The following is a 19,111-nucleotide window of genomic DNA, read 5'->3' on the forward strand; positions in this document are numbered from 1 at the left end:
TGGGGCTCAAAATTTAGGCTTGATGGTCAGATCGAATTCGAGCTTAGACCTCATGATTTTCTATTTATAAAAAGACATTACCCAGCCTGACTCGTAAATAGTTCTCCGCACTTGCTCAACAAACACAAACATGAATCAATTCAATATGGCTTAAATTAGGTATGTGTTTGATTCCGTTTACCCCATCAGCAAATACCTCATTAATTGCATTCCTACATATCAATGTTTACTTTTGCAGACATTGATTTATGTGCGCCTCCCCGTTTCAGGAAATTTCATGAAATGAGTAGGCGTTTATTGAAACTTTGTTGATGTGATAGCTAATGACGCCTATGTATCATAAATGCCCTCATTAATTGCTTTTCTTGATTTTACAATCGCACAAATACAAAACGTTTATTTAATAAATATACACGGAACCAAACATCTAAATTTGATCGACAGAAAAACCAGACGTTACAATGAGGTTTTGACGTTGAGACCTGAGATACCAGTCCCAGCCTTAACCGGTCCAATGACCAAGCCAGGTGGTAAAAGGGTTTCCACTTTCCAGCGAGTGACCCTACTCTTCTTGAATCGTTCATGGATTAAAAGGGCTCCAACCTTTTGTCTCGAACTCTTTGCTTTCGTTTATTAATTATAAACATTAGTATTACATTCAAACAGAAAATAAGATGACCACTCACATAGAAGACAGAACCCACTTGAAAAATGCAAATGCGCAACCACACCGACCTAGCTACCATCCTCCTCTGTATTGAGCTTCAGTTTCTCCATACAAGCGGAAGAGGTTGAAGGCGGATATAAAAGAGAGTGTTACCATGCTAAGGCTAACCACAAGCGCAATCACTATTCCTTCCCCTGCTTGGGTGCAGAACTTTTCATAGAGATTGCACACCTTCATCCACTGCCACTCCGGTTGCCCCATTTCAGCTATCACCGACGATTGTGCCGCCGCTGCAAACGCAGCCATCAGCACATAAGCCATCACCTGCCACATTAGCAGTTATCGTTCCTTTATCAGAATCTGAAGGTTAGACCCTTCCATCACCCATCGGATTTGGTGCCACCGAACCACAGGCCATGTTTCGTGCATCATAGAAATTTTATTGTCTCATAACTAATAAGCTCCACTTGAGCCCGTTTAACCAACTTAAGCGGTTAAGCTCGACATAGCTTTCAGCCCAACCCAAATTTCAGTTTGGGCTAGGTCTGATATTGGGCAAATAGGCAAATTGGGCTTGACCTCGGGCTCAATTTTGACTCAAGCCTTAGCCCACATCTTAGGGTTTGGCCTGAGTTAAGCTTAAACTGGTCAGGAATATATTCTTGGGGCCTGTTCTTTTTTTTTTTTTTTTGATTTTTAGAGAATGAAAAGTTGATCAATGGAATTTTATTTCCATTGACCAAGATACCCATAACTTTTTTTTTTTTTAATATTTATGTGGGATTCATGAAAATTTTATTTTCTTTGGGTATCCCACGTGGATAAATAACCTTGAGAAAATTGTCATCACTTGCATGGGATAAAATTATCCCTTTTAATAATTATTTTTTTATGGCTAAAATGATCATTGTCTTATTTTTCTAGGAAATAAAAGAATATGGATAAATACAACTACAAGAAAACACTTAGCCTCAGTTTGAAAAGAATACAAATTCAAATATGTACAACACAAATGCAGACAAAATAAAAGGTTTTGCATTCTACACATTTGCATTTATACTCCTTCCAAACTGAGCCTTGAGTGCATTTACCTAAATAAATAACTTCTAAAAAAACAAACAGGACCTTGATAGATTCAAGAGTGAATAATGCATGAAAAGGAGAAAATTGGCATCATGAAATTACTTTGGCTGTTTGAAAAAAAAAAAAAAAAACAGGTAGACTGTTTTGGGAGTTGCTGCACATGATACCTTAGCCCCATTTGGTGTATCTTTTTGTGCAAATTATCATTTTTTAGAAGCCCGACAATTTGTATTTTGGTATTTTATCATTTGGTTGAGAAAAAAATATAATCACAGTTCCAAAAAGATGCTCTAGATTTTGATACAAAATTTCGTATTATCTTTTGTCTATTAAATCTTCTAAAAATCTTTTAAAAAAGACTTGCCATACTGTGTTTTTAATTAATGATAATACAGTCCACATTTGTCTTTTCAACTAAAAAATATTGAATGTAAATATTGTTTTACCCACACGGTGTCATTCACCGCTGGCTCCCAAAACAGTCAAAGTAGTTTCGTCTTTCATACATTAAAAAAGGAATGGATCCTTTATGTGGTCAAAATCTGGTAACAGAGCGGGCCGAATCTTTTGCCTCTCTATTGCTTACCCTACATATGGTGAGACCCAAGACCTTCCATGTGTCAATATGATGTATGCCGTTTGTAAGGCACCAGCCACCGGCGTAGGTTGTGCTTGTCAAAACTCTGAGAGTGAAGCACGAAAGACGTAGTCTAAGGCAAAGATGGCTTACCTGATCACCAGAGAAAATAGCCCAAGCCAACGGCTTGTTGACGAGTAAACTGCCCCTAATTACACTCACAACACAACGCAGACTCTGGATGAGGGAATAACCAGCAGCTATCCCATTAGCTATCAACAGAAACCTGCTCAGTTCAGAACAAAAATCACAATCAACTTACAGTAAAACTTCTTAGTTTTGCTAAAAAGCATATAGGAGTTTTAACAAATTTGTGACAGTTTTAATTTTAATCGAGCAAACGTAAATCACCACGTATAGATTTGTTGGCATAAGTAATTCTTTACCCAACTTTTCATTTTCTGACCGGGGCTCCAAGAGGGGAGAGAGTGTAGAGAACTTACACAAGAGCTTTCATGTCTGTGAACTTTGCTTTCTTTCGAATGGTGAAGATCTCCCTGACCTGTGTATCAGATCCTACAAGAACAGCTGTCAGAATTCCTAACCCACATATCATACACCTTAAGACCACCTCCGCAACTTTCACCCTTCTGTCAATCACCTCCAAATTGTTCTTATGATATACCGGAACATTTCCAGGACTAACGGTGATATCACCACCGGAAGTCATCTTTGCGAACGGAGATCTTCAAAATGCAGAAGCACAAGAATCTCAGAGGCCGGAGAGAGAAAATTAGTCAAGACCAGCCACTCCAGCATGAAACCACGATATTTTATAGGCACCACCTCAAGAGAAGTTTACTGATGACTGTGTTGTAGTATTAATGGAACTTGGATGCAGCTCTTGCCAAGTGCCTAATCTACTGGGTTCCAGAATCACCAAAGCCGTAAAGGCAAGGGCTAGCTGTTCTGGAATGGGTGAAGGACAGCTTATCCTATCGTTTAAGAGCATTAATTTATGAGGTTGGAGACCGAATCTTGCTTCTGCGTGTGCATTTAAAGGACTACAGCATGATATTGAGAATTTCTTCTCAGAGTTGAGATGAACGAGTGTTTCGAAAATCTCCCTTGAGAATGGGTGGAGGGAGTTTCCGATGCTCATACTGTCATCTTCTTCGGTACCAAAGAGATGATATTTTCTTGGTTTTGTTTCTGAGAAGATGATTCCCAGGAAGAAGACATAAGAAAATGGTAAATGTGACTGAACTCAAAAGTGACATTTCAATGGTTTAAAGCCTTTAACTTTAAGCTTGGAATCATCCCTCCGCAATCCACATGCTACTCTCCTTTTTCTCTAATGAGATTAAAAAAAAATAATAATAATAATAAAACAGAAGAAAAATTCGACATGCTATTAGCAGCGGGGCTGTCAATGGGTCGGGTCTACCTAACTGAAACGAACCGATCAAACCGATTATCTTTGTTCTGGTTCTCATGAGATTTTTGTTGGGATCGGTTGTTGCTATTCCGAACCAATTCAGAGTTTCAGACCCGAAGCCAATTACATAATAATATTAATTATAGAGATTTTTTTTAGTTTTTTTTTTGTATCTTTGTTATATTTATATCTAAATTAAACGAGTAGGTTTGATAAATAAGATAATTATGATTAAAAATACATATTTTATCTTTTAATTTTGTTTTATCAAGTTTATATTAATAAAATAAAATTCAAAATTGTTATTATTATAATAATATTGATAATTATCATAGCCAAATATAATCAGGTATAATTGCGCAGCCCAATTGTCCCGAATAACTAATTGGTCTTCGGTCCTGGGGAGTACTGTCAATGTACCGGATATTGATCAAATCCGATCTGGTTTAATATGAGTACATTACAAATGACCAAGCCCAATCCAGTCTAATGAATAGTTTGATTCATTCTAGACTGGTCCAATATGAGTGCATTACAAATGGACCAGGCCCAGTCCAGTCTGATGAATAGTTTGGTTCATTCTCCAATATGAGTCCACTACAAATGGACCAGGTCCAATACAGTCTGATGAATAATTTGGTACATTGTAGACTGCTCCAATTCAATGTATGGGATATCCAAAATGTTCAAATTGATTTTAATTTAGATTGGATCCGATCCAAACCTGGTTCATTGACATCCATACTCTTATCTTATGTTAACAGATTGTATATTGGTTCAATCCACCCAGTTCAATATAAATGCATGTATTACAAATGGATCAGGTCCAATCCAATCCAATAACAAATACTTTGGACTATGAAGTGTAAAATGGTCCAATTCAATGTCTTATTAATTTATCTAATCCATTCAAATTGATTTGGACTATTAAATCTAAAATGGTCCAATTCAATATGTCTTATTAATTTAAATCCATTCAAATTGATTTTGATTCCAACATAATCAATAATCGAAACAGGATTGAGACACCCTATCCTGAGCCAGACCTGATCCATTAACAGGTCGTGGGGATTATACTTTTTAAACTTTACTAGTCAATAGCAATTTTATTTGCAGGGCCTCTCTAATTGGTGTTTATAATACTAATTTGGCATCCTAGCTCAAACATGACCAATTTGATCAGATTCCTGCTTTGAATTGTAATGACTAATATTGAGAGAACCTCAATATGTTTTCTATCTTGGAGTAGATTAATTTGTTTTTTTATCCTTTTTTCTTTCCTCTTTCAAATTTATTACATGTAGGATACAACTGATCGTTTCAGGAGAGAATGGCAGGGGCAATATCTAGAAATTGTATTTTACTGAACTTTAATGGGAGAGTGAAGAAACAATAGTTTATTTCAAAAGCCCAAAAAACTATGGTGTGGTACAAAGTTTCTGATTTTCAGGTGGAACTCATCCGGTGTGGTAGATGTTAATCCTCGTATAGGACAAGTGTCTGACCTCCATACTTGCATGTAGTCTTCATAATATTTTCATTTTCTTTCTTTCCTTGCAATCACAATGGGGTCTACATTCTCTTTCAACAAGATACATAAAACAAATTTTTTTTAAAGTACTTTAATTGATTTGATGAAGAGATAATGAGAAGCAGGTTCCAGAGAAGGATTATTGCCACTCAGGTCTTTTAATGAGATTCCTTAAATTATGAAGGAATCTTTCAGGTTTGAAGTTCAAAGGAGTTTCTAATTTTTTTTTTTTTTTACCTTAAAGAAATGGCTTAAAACAGTAATTAATTGCCCATAGTAAGAAAATATTTGGCTCTTAATCCATTGGAGGACATGTTCCAAAATCATTTTATACAATAACCAACGTTTAAAAAAAAAAGACTCGAAAACGGAACCATTTTGGCAGCCAGTTTCTGAGTTGATGGTCTGACATTCGTTTCGAATAGATAACCTGTTCTAACAAATAAATTATAAAAATATAAAAAATAATTAAAAAATAAAAAATGGTCAAAACCGTTGAGCCGGTCAATGGATTGACAGTTTGATCTCCTAAGTTAATGAATTGTTGACCTTTTTAATGGTTTTGGCTAAATATACGGTTTGGGATAAAATAGAACCAATTGCCTACACGGTTCTTGGGCCAAATGATCTGACCATCTGGGTCAATGGCGGTTCAAAAACCTTGACAATAACTTCAAAATTAGGATTTAAAGATTTTGATTTTAAAATATAAGGATTTAAATTTTAGATTTTAGGATTTACGACTTAAGGGTTTAATGGTTTAAGAGTTTAGACGGTTTAAGGTTTAGGGTTAGGATTTTTAGAGTTTAATGGTTTAGGGTTTAGATTTTTGAATTTAGGATTCAAGTTTTAAGATTTATATCTAAATTTGAATTGAAATTAAGAATATAAGTGGCTAATATTAGTTATAAGGATAATTGCATAAGGTGGGATTCCCTAGCTAAATTAAGATAAAAGGGAAAAAAGAATATTAATAAAGAAAAAAAAAAAGTGCACATTGATATAGTGAAGGCTACCTGCGAGAATAACTGCGGGCTGCGGCATTGGTATGACCTCCCTCCCCTTTCCAAGTTCCAAGTGGAAAACATGCATGCGATAAGGATAAAATTATAAAGACATCATAATGCATTTCTCTTATCCATTTCAATTAATGTCTCGTGCATGCATGAATCCTACACATTCATGTCTCTAACAGACGTGTCAAATTATTTACATGCTCATACCAATGCAACTGCAACTACATGCCACATGTGTGTTTCACAATACATATACAAACTTAATTACTTAATTCCCACTATAGCCATGGTTTCATTTCATTTCAATCGCTATAGTTTCCCTCAAGTATTTGTTTTCTTTTCGAGAAACAGAAATACCTTTCAACTAATAACTAGACAACGGAAGATTTGTCTCCTTTCTCATGCCTTTATTTGGTATGTTGTTCGATATGTGAGTCCTAATCTGTTGGGCCAGCTGGCAATTTGGCATGAATTCACTTTGGTTCCTACGCTATTATGGTATTTTCTCATATATTCACCATCCCATTCAAATTCCCACGTGAAAGAGTGGTCGATTTCATATTAACAGAATAACAGTAAAGTTTAACCATAAACAGAAAAAAAGCAATTAACGCTGCGTTTGTTTGGGGTGGAAAATTGAACCAGCGTAAACTTTATATCCCGGTTTGATTTTACATACGTTTGCTAGGCACATAATTTTACACCAAAAATCAGTGTAAAATTCCACTTTCATTTTTCTTTACACCAAGAATCGATGTAAATTATACATTAAAATTATCAATGTAAAATTCATCGGTTCTATCATTGAGGTAAACTCCTCTCACTCCACCCTGGCTGTCTTGCGTGTCTCTTTGCTCCGTTCTTCGTCTATTCTGTTAGCTCTCTCGCTGGTGCCGTTGCTTCTCTGCTGAACATCCGGTAATCTCACTCACTCAATCTCTCTCTCTCTCTCACCCCCTTTCAGTTCTCCCTCTCACTCACACACACACAGGGGCAGAGCCAGGGGGTGTCTGAGGGGAGCCATGGCCCCTCCCAATACCTTCAAAATTTCCATAAAATCTATTTAAGTTCCACTTATATTTTAGCCTCTCTACCCATGTTTCCTAGCTTTTGGCCCCCCTATCTATGTTTTTTAGGTTTTGCCCCCTTAATAAAAACTCCTAACTCCGCCCCTGCTCTCACCCCCTCTCTGATCTCCCTCTCATTGATTTATGTGAATGCTTACATTCTAAATGAATTCTCCTGCATTTCCCTGTATAATTCGATTGAAGTATTTGATAGAGCTTGTAGCCCAAGGAAATCATCTGCCATAACCTCATTCCTCTTCTGATGAATGCTTTGGATGGTCAAGCTGCAACCAGAAAAGACAAATAACCTAGCATTACCCAAAATTTAGCTCAATAATATTAATTAACAGGTAGGGTCTAACTTTAACTTGGTGAAGAAGAAGAGATTTCTCCTTTAGTCTCTCTACCAAACAAAAAGAAAAAAGCCCTATGCCGGTTGCTGTTGATAGTATTCTTACTCTGGATCGTCTAAAATCTAGAGGATTTCGCTTGTCAAATGGCCTTTCCTTGCACCTTCATTTATAACCATAATAAGGTGGTAGCTATTCTGTTTCAGGCACAGAAAAAACCCATTCATCTATTGTTTATTTATTAGTTTTATCTGTTTAGTTTTTGTCCATCTTTTTTAATATTTGGAATGTGCAGGAGTTTTAGCGGGTTACAAGAATCCGATTTATTGATTGATTGATTTTTATATGTTTTATATGATATTGGAGTTTTAGGGGATTTTTATTTTAAATCATGATGTCTATGCTTTACATAATATTGGAGATTGGAGTGCAATGAGATGTGCTAACCACATAAGAAGGATATTTATTATTGTTATGCCCTTAGTTGAAAATTATTGCAAGTGTTGAGGTTTGAGACTTTGACGCCTTCTATGGTTTTTCCACCAACCAACTTATCTTCAAGTTCCCCTAGTGAAGAGCGTGCAAATGCAATGTAGCCTGCAATTTCTTTTGCTTAATTGTTGTGTATGATTTGTAAATTTGGAGATCATGTCTTCATTTTAGTCTTGCCATAGTGTCACGTCAAGGAGATTAATTATTAACAGGTTTGGGCCATAGCCACAGATCAAGCCCCAACACTACTTGAATGTCTAACTTGATCTCTGTCACTTATTGTAGGCCCAAGCCAGGTCATATGGACCTAACTAATTTCTATTTTGTTTGCTTAAGGTAGTCAAAATCCACACTCCAGTGCAAATTTTCTTGGTTGAAGGCTCAAGGCTAGGCTATTGCTCCTTGGTGTTTTGTGGATCGCTTAAAGTGAGAGCTTTAGGTACTGTGGATCCAAATACCCCTGACAGGGGAATCTAGACTGGTGGCCCATTTGGTGCTTTCTCATTTCTCAACACGATCCAAGGCCCAGTGATAAATCATAAATGGTTTCCCCACAAAATCCATCTGGAAAACTGCAGCTGCATCCGAAATTGCTTTCTTCATATGAAGTGCCATATGGGCAAATGTCCTATTAGGAACAGCCTGGTTAGAAGAGGCATGCCCCTAGATTCCACTACCTGCACCCTTTGTGAGTTGTGACTCTTGTGACTCTATGGAGGGAAGAAATGATAAATCCTTTGCTGCTCCACTGAAGATTTTCTACACAAATATGGTCCCACTACATAAAACTTTTTGGGGTCTCTTGGTGTTTCTCATACTCTATCATGGATCATTTCAAGTACTGGAAATTAAAAGGCCTAAGCAGAAGGGTATCCATTTTCAAGAGGACTTCCCCCTTGACAGTCACATGGACCATGTGGCAAGAAAGCATTAGCAGAATTTTTTATTTATTTTTATCAGAAAATGAAGCAATAGCAGAATTTTCAAGGACAAAAGCCAATCAACAGAGTTAGTATTGAGAAACACTATTGGGATAATTACATCCTAGCTATCCATACACTGGGGTTTCTTCTTCTTCTTCTTCTTTTTTTTTTGAGTAATCCATACACTAGGATTTCAGGGTCTTAGGTTGAGCATGATACCTTCTTTTTGTAATTAAGTGATTATTTTATGTTTTAGGAAAGTAATTTTATAAAAACACTTTTAAAAAAGTACTTTTACATTAAAACACTTTTACAAAAATACTTTTATGAAAACTTTTTTATAAGAGCACTTCTATCAAAGTACTTTTATTCATTCACTTTAGATTGGGTATTTTGAAAATTTGAAAGAAAATGAAGGATAAAAAAGTCACAATTGCTTATTTAAGTGCCTATTGGAGAAGAAGACCACCAAACGCCCAATATAAAATAAATGCTTATTTTAAAAAATAAGCACTTTAAAAAACTGGATACCAAATACAAATAAGTACTTATTTTTAATATAAGCACTCCCAAATCTCAAGCATGACCTTACTCATATTACATGCCTACCATTGCTTCCCATATAATCGAATTGATTGGTCTCAAACTCTCAACGAAATGCTGAAACAATATTGGAGGGTTGGTCCATCTTTCATAATGGAATTTACACCGGGTACTAATAGATTTAAGTAAGTTTACTATTAGTTTGACTACATTTATATGGGCTCCCTATGGAATATTCAAATGTTAATGCTGTGCAGCAGATTGCTACGCAAATTGGTCGGTCATATCAACCAGATCCGAAAGGTGTAGTCAAATGGAGTACTCAATTTGCTCAAATTCGTGTGGAGGTTGATGTTAATGACCTTCTTCCGCAAGAAGTCCCATATCAGCTACTCAACGGGCGTACAATAAAGCTGCAGGTTCAATATGAACGCCTACCTCGCTATTGTACCTTCTGTTGTCGTATGGGGCATGAAATTTCTGCTAGTTGGGTTTGACATAGGCTTGATGTGAGCATTGAAGAACTCTACTAATTAAGGAAGGAGGGTTAACATCTAATCCTACGCCAAATTAGGCGAGTGTCTACCGATTAATGCCCTCTATCATTAATTCAAATTTTACTAATGATTAGTGTAATGGCTGGTGCAATGCATGCATATTTAATATTGATGGTGATGTATGACTATGCTTTTATAGATATTTAATATTGATGGTGATGTATGACTGTGCTTTTATAGATATTTAATATCGATGGTGATGTATGACTATGCTTTTATAGATATTTAATATTAATGGTGATGTATGACTATGCTTTTATATCTCAGGCATAGATGAAAGTTCACATACCGTTTAAATCTTAAGACAATTATGTAATACATAAAAAAGACTATCCTCACAAAATGCCAAGATCCAAATTTTATAATATGCATATAATGTAATACATACAGTTCATCCCAATGAAACACAAAATTTATGGAGAATAGGAGATGCTACTCTTAACTGGTCTCCTGCTTTGTAATAACCTAAAACCTATGAAAATAATTACTGTTAATGGTTAAAAGTAAACAAAGCTATAATGTTAATTTACACAACTAACCATTGAATAACAAAAGTCATTATCTAAGATGACTATTAAATGACTTGCATTTAAAACTAAAAACATTTTCTTCATACTTTTTAACTAATAGGAGATAAAGAAATTAGTTGGAATCAAAATTTATCAACCAACCACTAAAGTAACATGTATACAAACACCTTCTAAGCATGTTGAGCACCTCCGCACATTTGTCCAATAATAAAATAACCAAACAATTCATAATGTGTCACAATGTTGCATACATTGAGGACATTAGTAATAGGTCCTATATAACAACCACACACATGATAACATACAGTCCTAATGGCCAAATGCCCTTATAAAACTTGGGCCTAATTGGCAAACATGTCTAGGGCCCATGGAATGAAATTTCTATATTTTCGTTTTTTTTGTAATTTATGGTTTTCTTTGTTTTTTGTAATTTTTGTTATTTCTCATCAATTTTTATGATTTTCTACATTTTTTGTAAATTTTTTATATATTTCATTATTTTTTGTAACTTATATCATTTTCTTCATTTAATGTGTTTTTTTTCATAATTATTTTGTAATTTTTATTTTTTCTTTAATTTATGTTATTTTCTAAATTTTATATCTTTATTTATATTATGTATTTTTATAGTTATATTTTTCTAGAATTTATGTATTATGTGAAAAATTAATGGGTTGGGCAGGTTGGGTTGAGTTATGGTAGGTTTGGGTTGAACCCAAAATGGGTCACTAGCGGGTTGATGAGTCAGGTGGGTTGGGTTGAAGCTCAACCCAAACCTAAGTACCTAACCCACCCAATTTCTTTTTAGAATTTTTTGCCAACAATTATCATGCACCTTCGTATAGAATTGGGATATGCCAGAATAACCAAAAAACTAAGGGGTAGAATTAGTATGGAAAATTAGGGTTTTTCGACCACACTAATTAAATCATTCTCAAATTTTATATATGGTAGTAGATATAATTTTTTATTTTATTCTACATTTTTTGTTCATTTTTCTATAATTTATGGTGTTTCTTTCTTTTTTGTAATTTATGTTTTTTCTTCAATTTTATGATTTTCTATTCTTTTTTTGTAAATTTTCTCTTAGTTTCTTTAATTTTTTTTTGTAATTTATATTTTTCCTTCATTTTATGTGCTTTTTCATAATGATTTTGCAATGACACATATACAATGGGAAAAATAGAACGTTGAGGGTAAAGTTGAAAAGTAAAATCAAGGTGTTTTGACCAAACCAATTGCAACTTTCTCATTTTTTAGTATGGTATAGAAGTTTTTATGATTTTCTATATTTTTTGTAAATTTTCTATGTACTTCTTTGCTTTTTTGTAATTTATATTATTTTCTTCATTTTATGTTTTTCATAATTATTTTTCAATGACAATATATGCAATGGGGAAAAAATAGAAAGTTGAGGATAAAGTTGAAAAGCAAAATTAGGGTGTTTTGACCAAACCAATTGCAACATTCTCATTTTTTAGTATGGTATAGAAATTTTTATGATTTTCTATATTTTTTTGTAAATTTTTTGTGTATTCCTTTTTTTTTTTTGGTAATTCATATTGTTTTCTTCATTTTGAGGAGAAAGGTGCATAGGATAAGAGAGACGCCATTTTTGCTTCTTCCTTCCTATTGTAAAGTAGGGGGAATGGATAAGATATACACTATGCAGAGAGGGGGTTTAAAGGAGAGAATTGGGGTTTAGAATTTATGTCTTGGCTTCATGTGTGAATGATGACAATTGACCTTTTGCCTCTTGCTGTTTTGCTCATCAATGGTGGGGCAGTTATTTCTATATCTAATGGCTAGCATTAGGATATCAGTTGATCCTAATTCATTGATATTCAGATTCAAATCAAACATCCGTCCAAATTATATAGAAGAGTTCGGATTTCCTGTCAATAAAATGCATTCTAAACCCCTATGGCCCTAACAAGTGCAACCCCTACGGTATTGCATTGGTAGGGTGTTAAATTACGAGATTGGCCTGATGATTGTCAAGAAAAAAAACAACCTAAAACGAATCAATGTAATGAACCTAAGAGCATTTTTTGATCCAATACAACTTATTACGTTAATAGAGATAATTGAAAAAAAAAAAACAGGGAGAAAAAAAAAAGCTTCATTTAATCATCTCATTGATTGTTCCATGATGAAAAGAGAGAGGTTGAAAAAATCCATTCCTCCCTTCAATTCAAATTCATGATTTGGTCAAACCATTCAATACTTGACACATATTGGCTCTAATCAATGAAGATGTTTGTTAGAGAAGATCAGATAAGGTGAGGAATAGGTTCCACAACATTATTATTATTATTATTATTATTATTATTATTATTATTATTATTATTATTATTATTATTTTATTTACTTTATCCAATTACAAGTGTTAACCATTAATTAAATAAAATTGAAAAAATAAAAAACATAACAAATGGTAAAAATGAAAAGTGAAAATCAAGCTTTAAAATAAATAACATGATAAAGGGTAGAAATAGAAAGTGAATATTAGGATTTTTTGATGAAACATTGTTACCATCCTCATTTTTATAAATGATGAAGATACAATGTTGCTGACATGTATGCTACTACAGGGGATGTGAGATGGTGAATACTCCCGAGCTCGCACCAATTACTTTCACCTTAGGCTCAGTTTGGAAGGAGTACGAAACCTTATATTTTCAATTATTTTGTATACATTTGCACTGAATATATTTGTATTTGTACCCTTCCCAAATATTTGCATTCGCACTGGCTCTGCGTGTGATTTAGCTCACTTGAGTCGGACTAATCTGTAGTTTCACAAATTCATCGTTGTTAGCTCTTTCCTTTGAGAAGTTCCAGCATGAGAATACTGATTTCTACGGCACATGCATCTTTCCCTACAAGGGAAAGGGGATGGGCCACCCCCTGTTGTGTAGCCCCATGAAGTAGACACCTGGATCAAATCCCGCTGCCCCGTCGAAGTAGTCCACTACGTTTTGTTGGGAGTTGGTTAATTTGTACGTATGGACACCCTTCTAAGAGTATCGGATATGACAAGAGGAGAGGTTACCCAAGTATGCTCTCAACTGTCACGCCCAAGGTTATTGGTGGGTAATTAACCCGAACTCTATTCTATCTAGTTCAGAGAAGGAGGGTGGTATGTAGTTTCATGCTCCTCAAAAGCAAACGAATTAGTACATTTCATGCAGACATTTGGTGTGATGGATCTTGGTTTTCAGGGGCCAATTAGGTTTACTTAATTGGTCTAATGGGCGTGAGCTTAATGCAAGAGTTTGAGAGAGACTTAATTGATGACTGACATCTTTTATCTGTACACTTGCATGGATTGAGTTTTTCTCTTCAGATTGGATTCAACATTTGGCACAAGGGTCGCCGTGCGCCCATTCCAATTTGGAGCAACATGGCTTCTTGAGCATGACGTACAAAATGTTTGGTCTTCTCTTAATTTGGGGTTGTCATTTCTTGACAAATTAATACAATGCTACAGTAAAACTTATCGTTGATTGGGGTAAGAGATGTCAAGGTGATTTCCATGGCCAAATTAACACTCTACAACAAACAAATTACAGATCTACAAAGCAACCCATGTACACCTAGTTCATCAATTATACAAGGGGCAGAACTAGATAGGTGTACGCTGTTAGAGGAGGTCTATTAGAAACTAAGGTCCCGTCGCAATTGGTTGGACTATGGTGATAGATACACAGGATTCTTTCACAAATTTGCATCTCATCGACGCCGAAAGAATAATATTAATTTGATTCTAAGGTATGTATGGACGTCTGATCAATAGACAATTGAAGATACCGTCCACGCCTATCATATTCAGTTATGTACTACCGTTTCACCTTTCTTAATTTGGCTGATTTCCCTCTTGATTGAGCCCCTTGTGATATCACTATGGACGAAAATATCCACCTTTGTATGCTTCTTACTATTTCTCAAGTTAAGAGCAACACATTATTTAACGTAACATTAGTCCTTTGATGTACGGACGTCACACTGTCTTATGTGGTTTCTCTTACCAATTTATACAGCTTGTGGAATGTTGCATTTGGATGCCTCTCTCGTGGGGATTTCAATTTGAACCATGATGGTGTGCGATTTGACTATTCTTAGCTGGAGGGTGATTTGAACTTCAGGTGGACAACGAGCTGGATCGGTTTGCAAAACAATTTATCAGAGAACACAGGGTAGCTAACCCAGTGAGGTCGTTCCGATGTTTAAATCGGTAAGTATACTGTAAATGCGAGCTGAATGCTTGAGAGCTTGAGTGTTAGAGAGTAGAGTAATCACGTGTACCTTTGCCTTGAGGTTTCTGTCTTTATATACTAGAGTAGTCGTGGGTCTCACGAAAGAACTCCAGAATCTCCGAGGTGTGGAGATTAGGCTTGTTCCGCTTTTGGAGGAGCGGTATGTAGATAAGGCTTATTGTTTCATCTCCAACTCTTGCGGACTGGTACGAGTTTTCATCATGATCTCGGAAAAGTCAGGATCTGTTAGCTCATCGTGATCTTGAGTAACTTGGGATTTGTTGGAGAGACCTCTGGAAACGGTTACATGGTGATTCGGGTCATTAGCTCCGATCTGGTACTTTGATTCTTTAGTTTTGAACTGAATTGGATGCCGAGGTGCCTCTACACCGATGTGGGTTTTGGGCCGAGGTGGCTGAATACCCGAGCTTGCCAGATTGAGCTGTCATCCCTTGATCAGATCGCGCCCACGTGTCCCCTTCTTGCTAGGTCCAGCCAAATCACCCTTCATCAATTGCCCGCCACTCTTCGAGCCCCACGTGTCCCCTTCTTGCTAGGTCCAGCCAAATCACCCTTCATCAATTGCCCGCCACTCCTCGAGCTAGGGGTCTCAACCCGGTGTGGGGAGTTCATGATGAGTCTAGGTGGATTTGGCACAAGGTCTAGGCGACTTGACGGGCAAATTGTTGGTCAGACCTGTTCAACCACCCGACTCAACTTAGGAATAACCTAGGTCGCGTTTGAGTTACGTACGGACGTCACACTGTCTTATAAGCTCAGTGGATGTCAAAACACACGCTAAATCGATTTCAACCTCGAGGGTCATTAAAACGATTTCCCTAGAAGCCATCGAATCGTGTGGATCTCAACTGTTGATCATCGGATATACTGGCTATAAATAGGGGCCAAGGGGTTCATTTTCCTCGCCACAAGTCCGCAAATCCGCAATCTTTGAGGTCGCGTTCAAGTCTTTCAATTCGGTGTCTTTCTGAGGTCGCCTTCATTTCTTCGGTCTTCCTTTTGGTAAGTCGCCCTTTGCCTTTTCTTTTTGATTCTGTGTCTTTTTAGTATGTCCAGCTTTAGTTTTGATAGTCTCTTAGAAGGGAGGTGAGTCTACTAGAGCCGAAGTGGGTACCTCGGCTCAGGCCATGGATCCTCGTCCTACCGAGGTGGTTATTTTGGGTCAGGATGCGCCGCGGTCCCCCCGAGGCGAACTCACCTCGGTAGGAGCGAGAGGCTTCAAGTATCCTGGCTTCCACCTCACATCGAGGTCAGCTGCAAGACAACTTTGTCCCGTTGACAATGACAATGGACGGGCTCCTAACCTTAGTAGCCTGGTACAGACATCCCAACGACTTTGTGTATAGCATTCCCTTAGGCAACTTCCCTTGGGATCATGATCACAACGAGATCACGATCTTCGAGGAACAACTTGCAGTTGGCCTTCGCCTTCCACTTCACCCTCTTATAGTCGAGATCGTAAAATTTTTCAACATCACCATAGATCAGTTACACCCGAACTCTATCTGCGACATTGTAGGGACCATTTCACTTTTCCACGATTACAACCTTCCCCTTGACCTCGATGTCTTTTCTTCTATTCTTTCCATTAAGAAGAATTCATTTTGTGTTTTGCTCGAGCACATGCAAACTTACTATCTGTCACCACGCCCTAGTTTCAAACTTTTGCACGAGCTCCCTAACAAGGTCCCGACCTAGAAGATGTGCTATTTCGTGGTCCACAACACCGAGGGGTGGCCTTTCCCGACTCATTGGAGGGCAGCCATCCAGGACCCCGACGCTAGGTTGGACTTGAAGACAATGGAGGTCGTTGTTTGCTGCACTTTTCCTATTAGTTTTACTTTGGTATTGTATCTGACAACTCATTTTTTATCGCAGATGTAATGGACGACATCCCTGCCAATGAGCTATTCGGGAGCATGAAGAGGGGGAAGAAGAAGAAGAGAGCCTCCAAGAAGGCTCGTGTTGAGCACCCACCAGCTTTCGTTCCTGAGCCTGAGTAGCCATCAACTGCCAATCAGCTTCCTGTGATAGACCTGGTCAAGGAGGACTCAGGCAGGCCCTCCCCACCCTGCATGCCTGAGGAGGCTACGTCTTCGGAGCCCGTCCCTACAGCCACCACTTCTTCTAGCAGCGGCGACGCAGTTTGAAGTATTTTGACCCCAAAATTCGGCCTTCTCAAGAGCAAGAACGTGGTATTCACTGAGGAGGTCGCTTGTTGGGCCGAATTGCCAGTTGCTCAGCTTGGGGCCCGAGTGACTATTCATTGTATGGTGATAAGTTCTTGGATTTGTCTTTCCAAACTTTTTGTTCTTGGATTTTTTGTATACTGATGCTTGTTTCCTTCTCTTGGTAGTTGATGGCTGCTCGGGCTCAGGAACGGAAGCTGGTGTTGAGGAGGTCGCTTGTTGGGCCGAATTGCTAATTGCTCAGCTTGGGACCCGAGCGACTACTCACTATATGGTGGTAAGTTCTTGGATTTGTCTTTTCAAACTATTTTGTTCTTGGATTTTTTGTATACTGATGCTTGTTTCCTTCTCTTGGCAGGTGAATACCTCCATCCACGCCTTGGCTTATCAGTCCGATATGAACTTGAAGCGGGCCGTCGGAGCCGAGAAGTCTTCCTAGAAAGCCCACGCCGAACTGAACTTAGCTCGCAACGAAAATAACCAACTGAAGAACGACACGCGAGCTAAGAAGGAGCTGCTCACTCTATTGATGTCAAAGAAGCAAGAGCTCGATGAGCATGAGGCGACATTGAAGAGGGAGGTGGAGAACCTCGAGGCCCATGTGAAGGAACGGGCCAAGTTACTTCTTCAGGCGATTGAGTAGGCTAAGGCTAAGGTTGTCGAGGAGTACAAGTCCTCAGTGGAGCTTTGGTAAAGGCTGATCGAGGTAGGGACAACAGGTTACCGCAAAGGATTCAAACTCAGTAAGTGGCTGACCTGACGTGAATTTCCCCAACTCGACCTTAGTGCCATAACCAAATCGAAGATCACAGAGGAGATAGTCGTCGAAGCTGCCCAAGATCCGAACTCCGAAGCAGAAAGTGACGACGACCTGCTCAACGAGGATGAGGAGACCGGTGCTGGCGAGGACTACATGGAGACAGATCCTCTTACCGAAGCCTCTAGTAAGGATGAGGAGCTCCGAAGTGACTAAATGCCTCTTTTTTGGACCCCCTTTGTAATACTCAATACTCTGAGCCTCCGAGCTCGACCCATTATACTTTTTTTTTTTGTACTCAAAATTCCATATTAATGAAATACAAGTGTTTTTGAAATCTTTGTGTGCAAAATTTTTTTAAAGTGTAGATTACCCCCGAATTGTCGAGCTAACAAGCTAGACTCCGAGTAGGAATAACCTCGTAACATTGTACGCCGAGGTGGGTGGACACTATAGGGTATACACTAGACCTGTCTGCACACGGGCTACTCACTTAGGTGTTGGTTATCCCTTAGTGCCGAGCTAACGGGCCTGACCCCAAGTGGGATTAACCTGTTGTTGTACGCTGAGGTGAATTAGACATTGTAGGGTTTGCACCCGAGTGTCTATGCCTCATAGGCGTCTAAAATTGGTTTGCCTATGCCGAAGAGACGACTAGGACTTGTCTACCTATGCCAAAGAGGCGACTAGGACTTGCTTGCCTATGCCGAAGAGGCGACTAGGACTTATCGTAGTGCCGAGGTCTTATGTCAGCTCGGCGCCATGGCCTTTAGGCTTCTAGGAGTGACTCGCAGTCCTCTCTCCAGTTCGGTTGTCCTTTTTGACCAGTTTGGTAGTCACAAGTAGTACCTTCTCAGGTTGTCGATATTCTATGCTCGAGGTACATACTTTCCTTACAAAGTCTCGAGCTCATATGTGCCTTCCTCAAACACCCATCTTATTCAGTACAAATCTTCCCAATTCGGTCCGAGCTTACCAATGCTGGGCTTAGGTACTATAACCTTCCGAAGAACTAGGTCGCCCACGCGGAAGTGTCGTTTTATGACCCGAGCATTATAGTACCGAGCTACTTTTTGTTGGTAAGCTGCGGTTCAGATGTAAGATAGGTCTC

At 37.9% G+C, this 19,111-nt stretch overlaps 1 protein-coding gene across 1 annotated transcript; it reads right to left on the minus strand.

Annotated features, from left to right (window-relative positions):
* Nucleotides 1–604: 604 nt before the first annotated feature.
* LOC148875094 (CASP-like protein 2B1) lies at nucleotides 605–3,460 on the minus strand. The gene is made up of 3 exons (XM_088984094.1): nucleotides 2,831–3,460; nucleotides 2,481–2,613; nucleotides 605–991 (listed from the first exon to the last, which is right to left on the minus strand). The coding sequence occupies exons 1-3, from the start codon at nucleotides 3,055–3,057 to the stop codon at nucleotides 740–742; spliced, it is 612 nt and encodes a 203-aa protein (XP_088840220.1). The 5' UTR covers nucleotides 3,058–3,460; the 3' UTR covers nucleotides 605–739.
* Between the last annotated feature and the right edge of the window lie 15,651 nt (nucleotides 3,461–19,111).

Source organism: Nelumbo lutea, chromosome 1 (genome assembly GCF_056320005.1).
Source record: "Nelumbo lutea isolate HS-2025 chromosome 1, American lotus-T2T, whole genome shotgun sequence".
Classification (NCBI taxonomy): Eukaryota; Viridiplantae; Streptophyta; class Magnoliopsida; order Proteales; family Nelumbonaceae; genus Nelumbo; species Nelumbo lutea.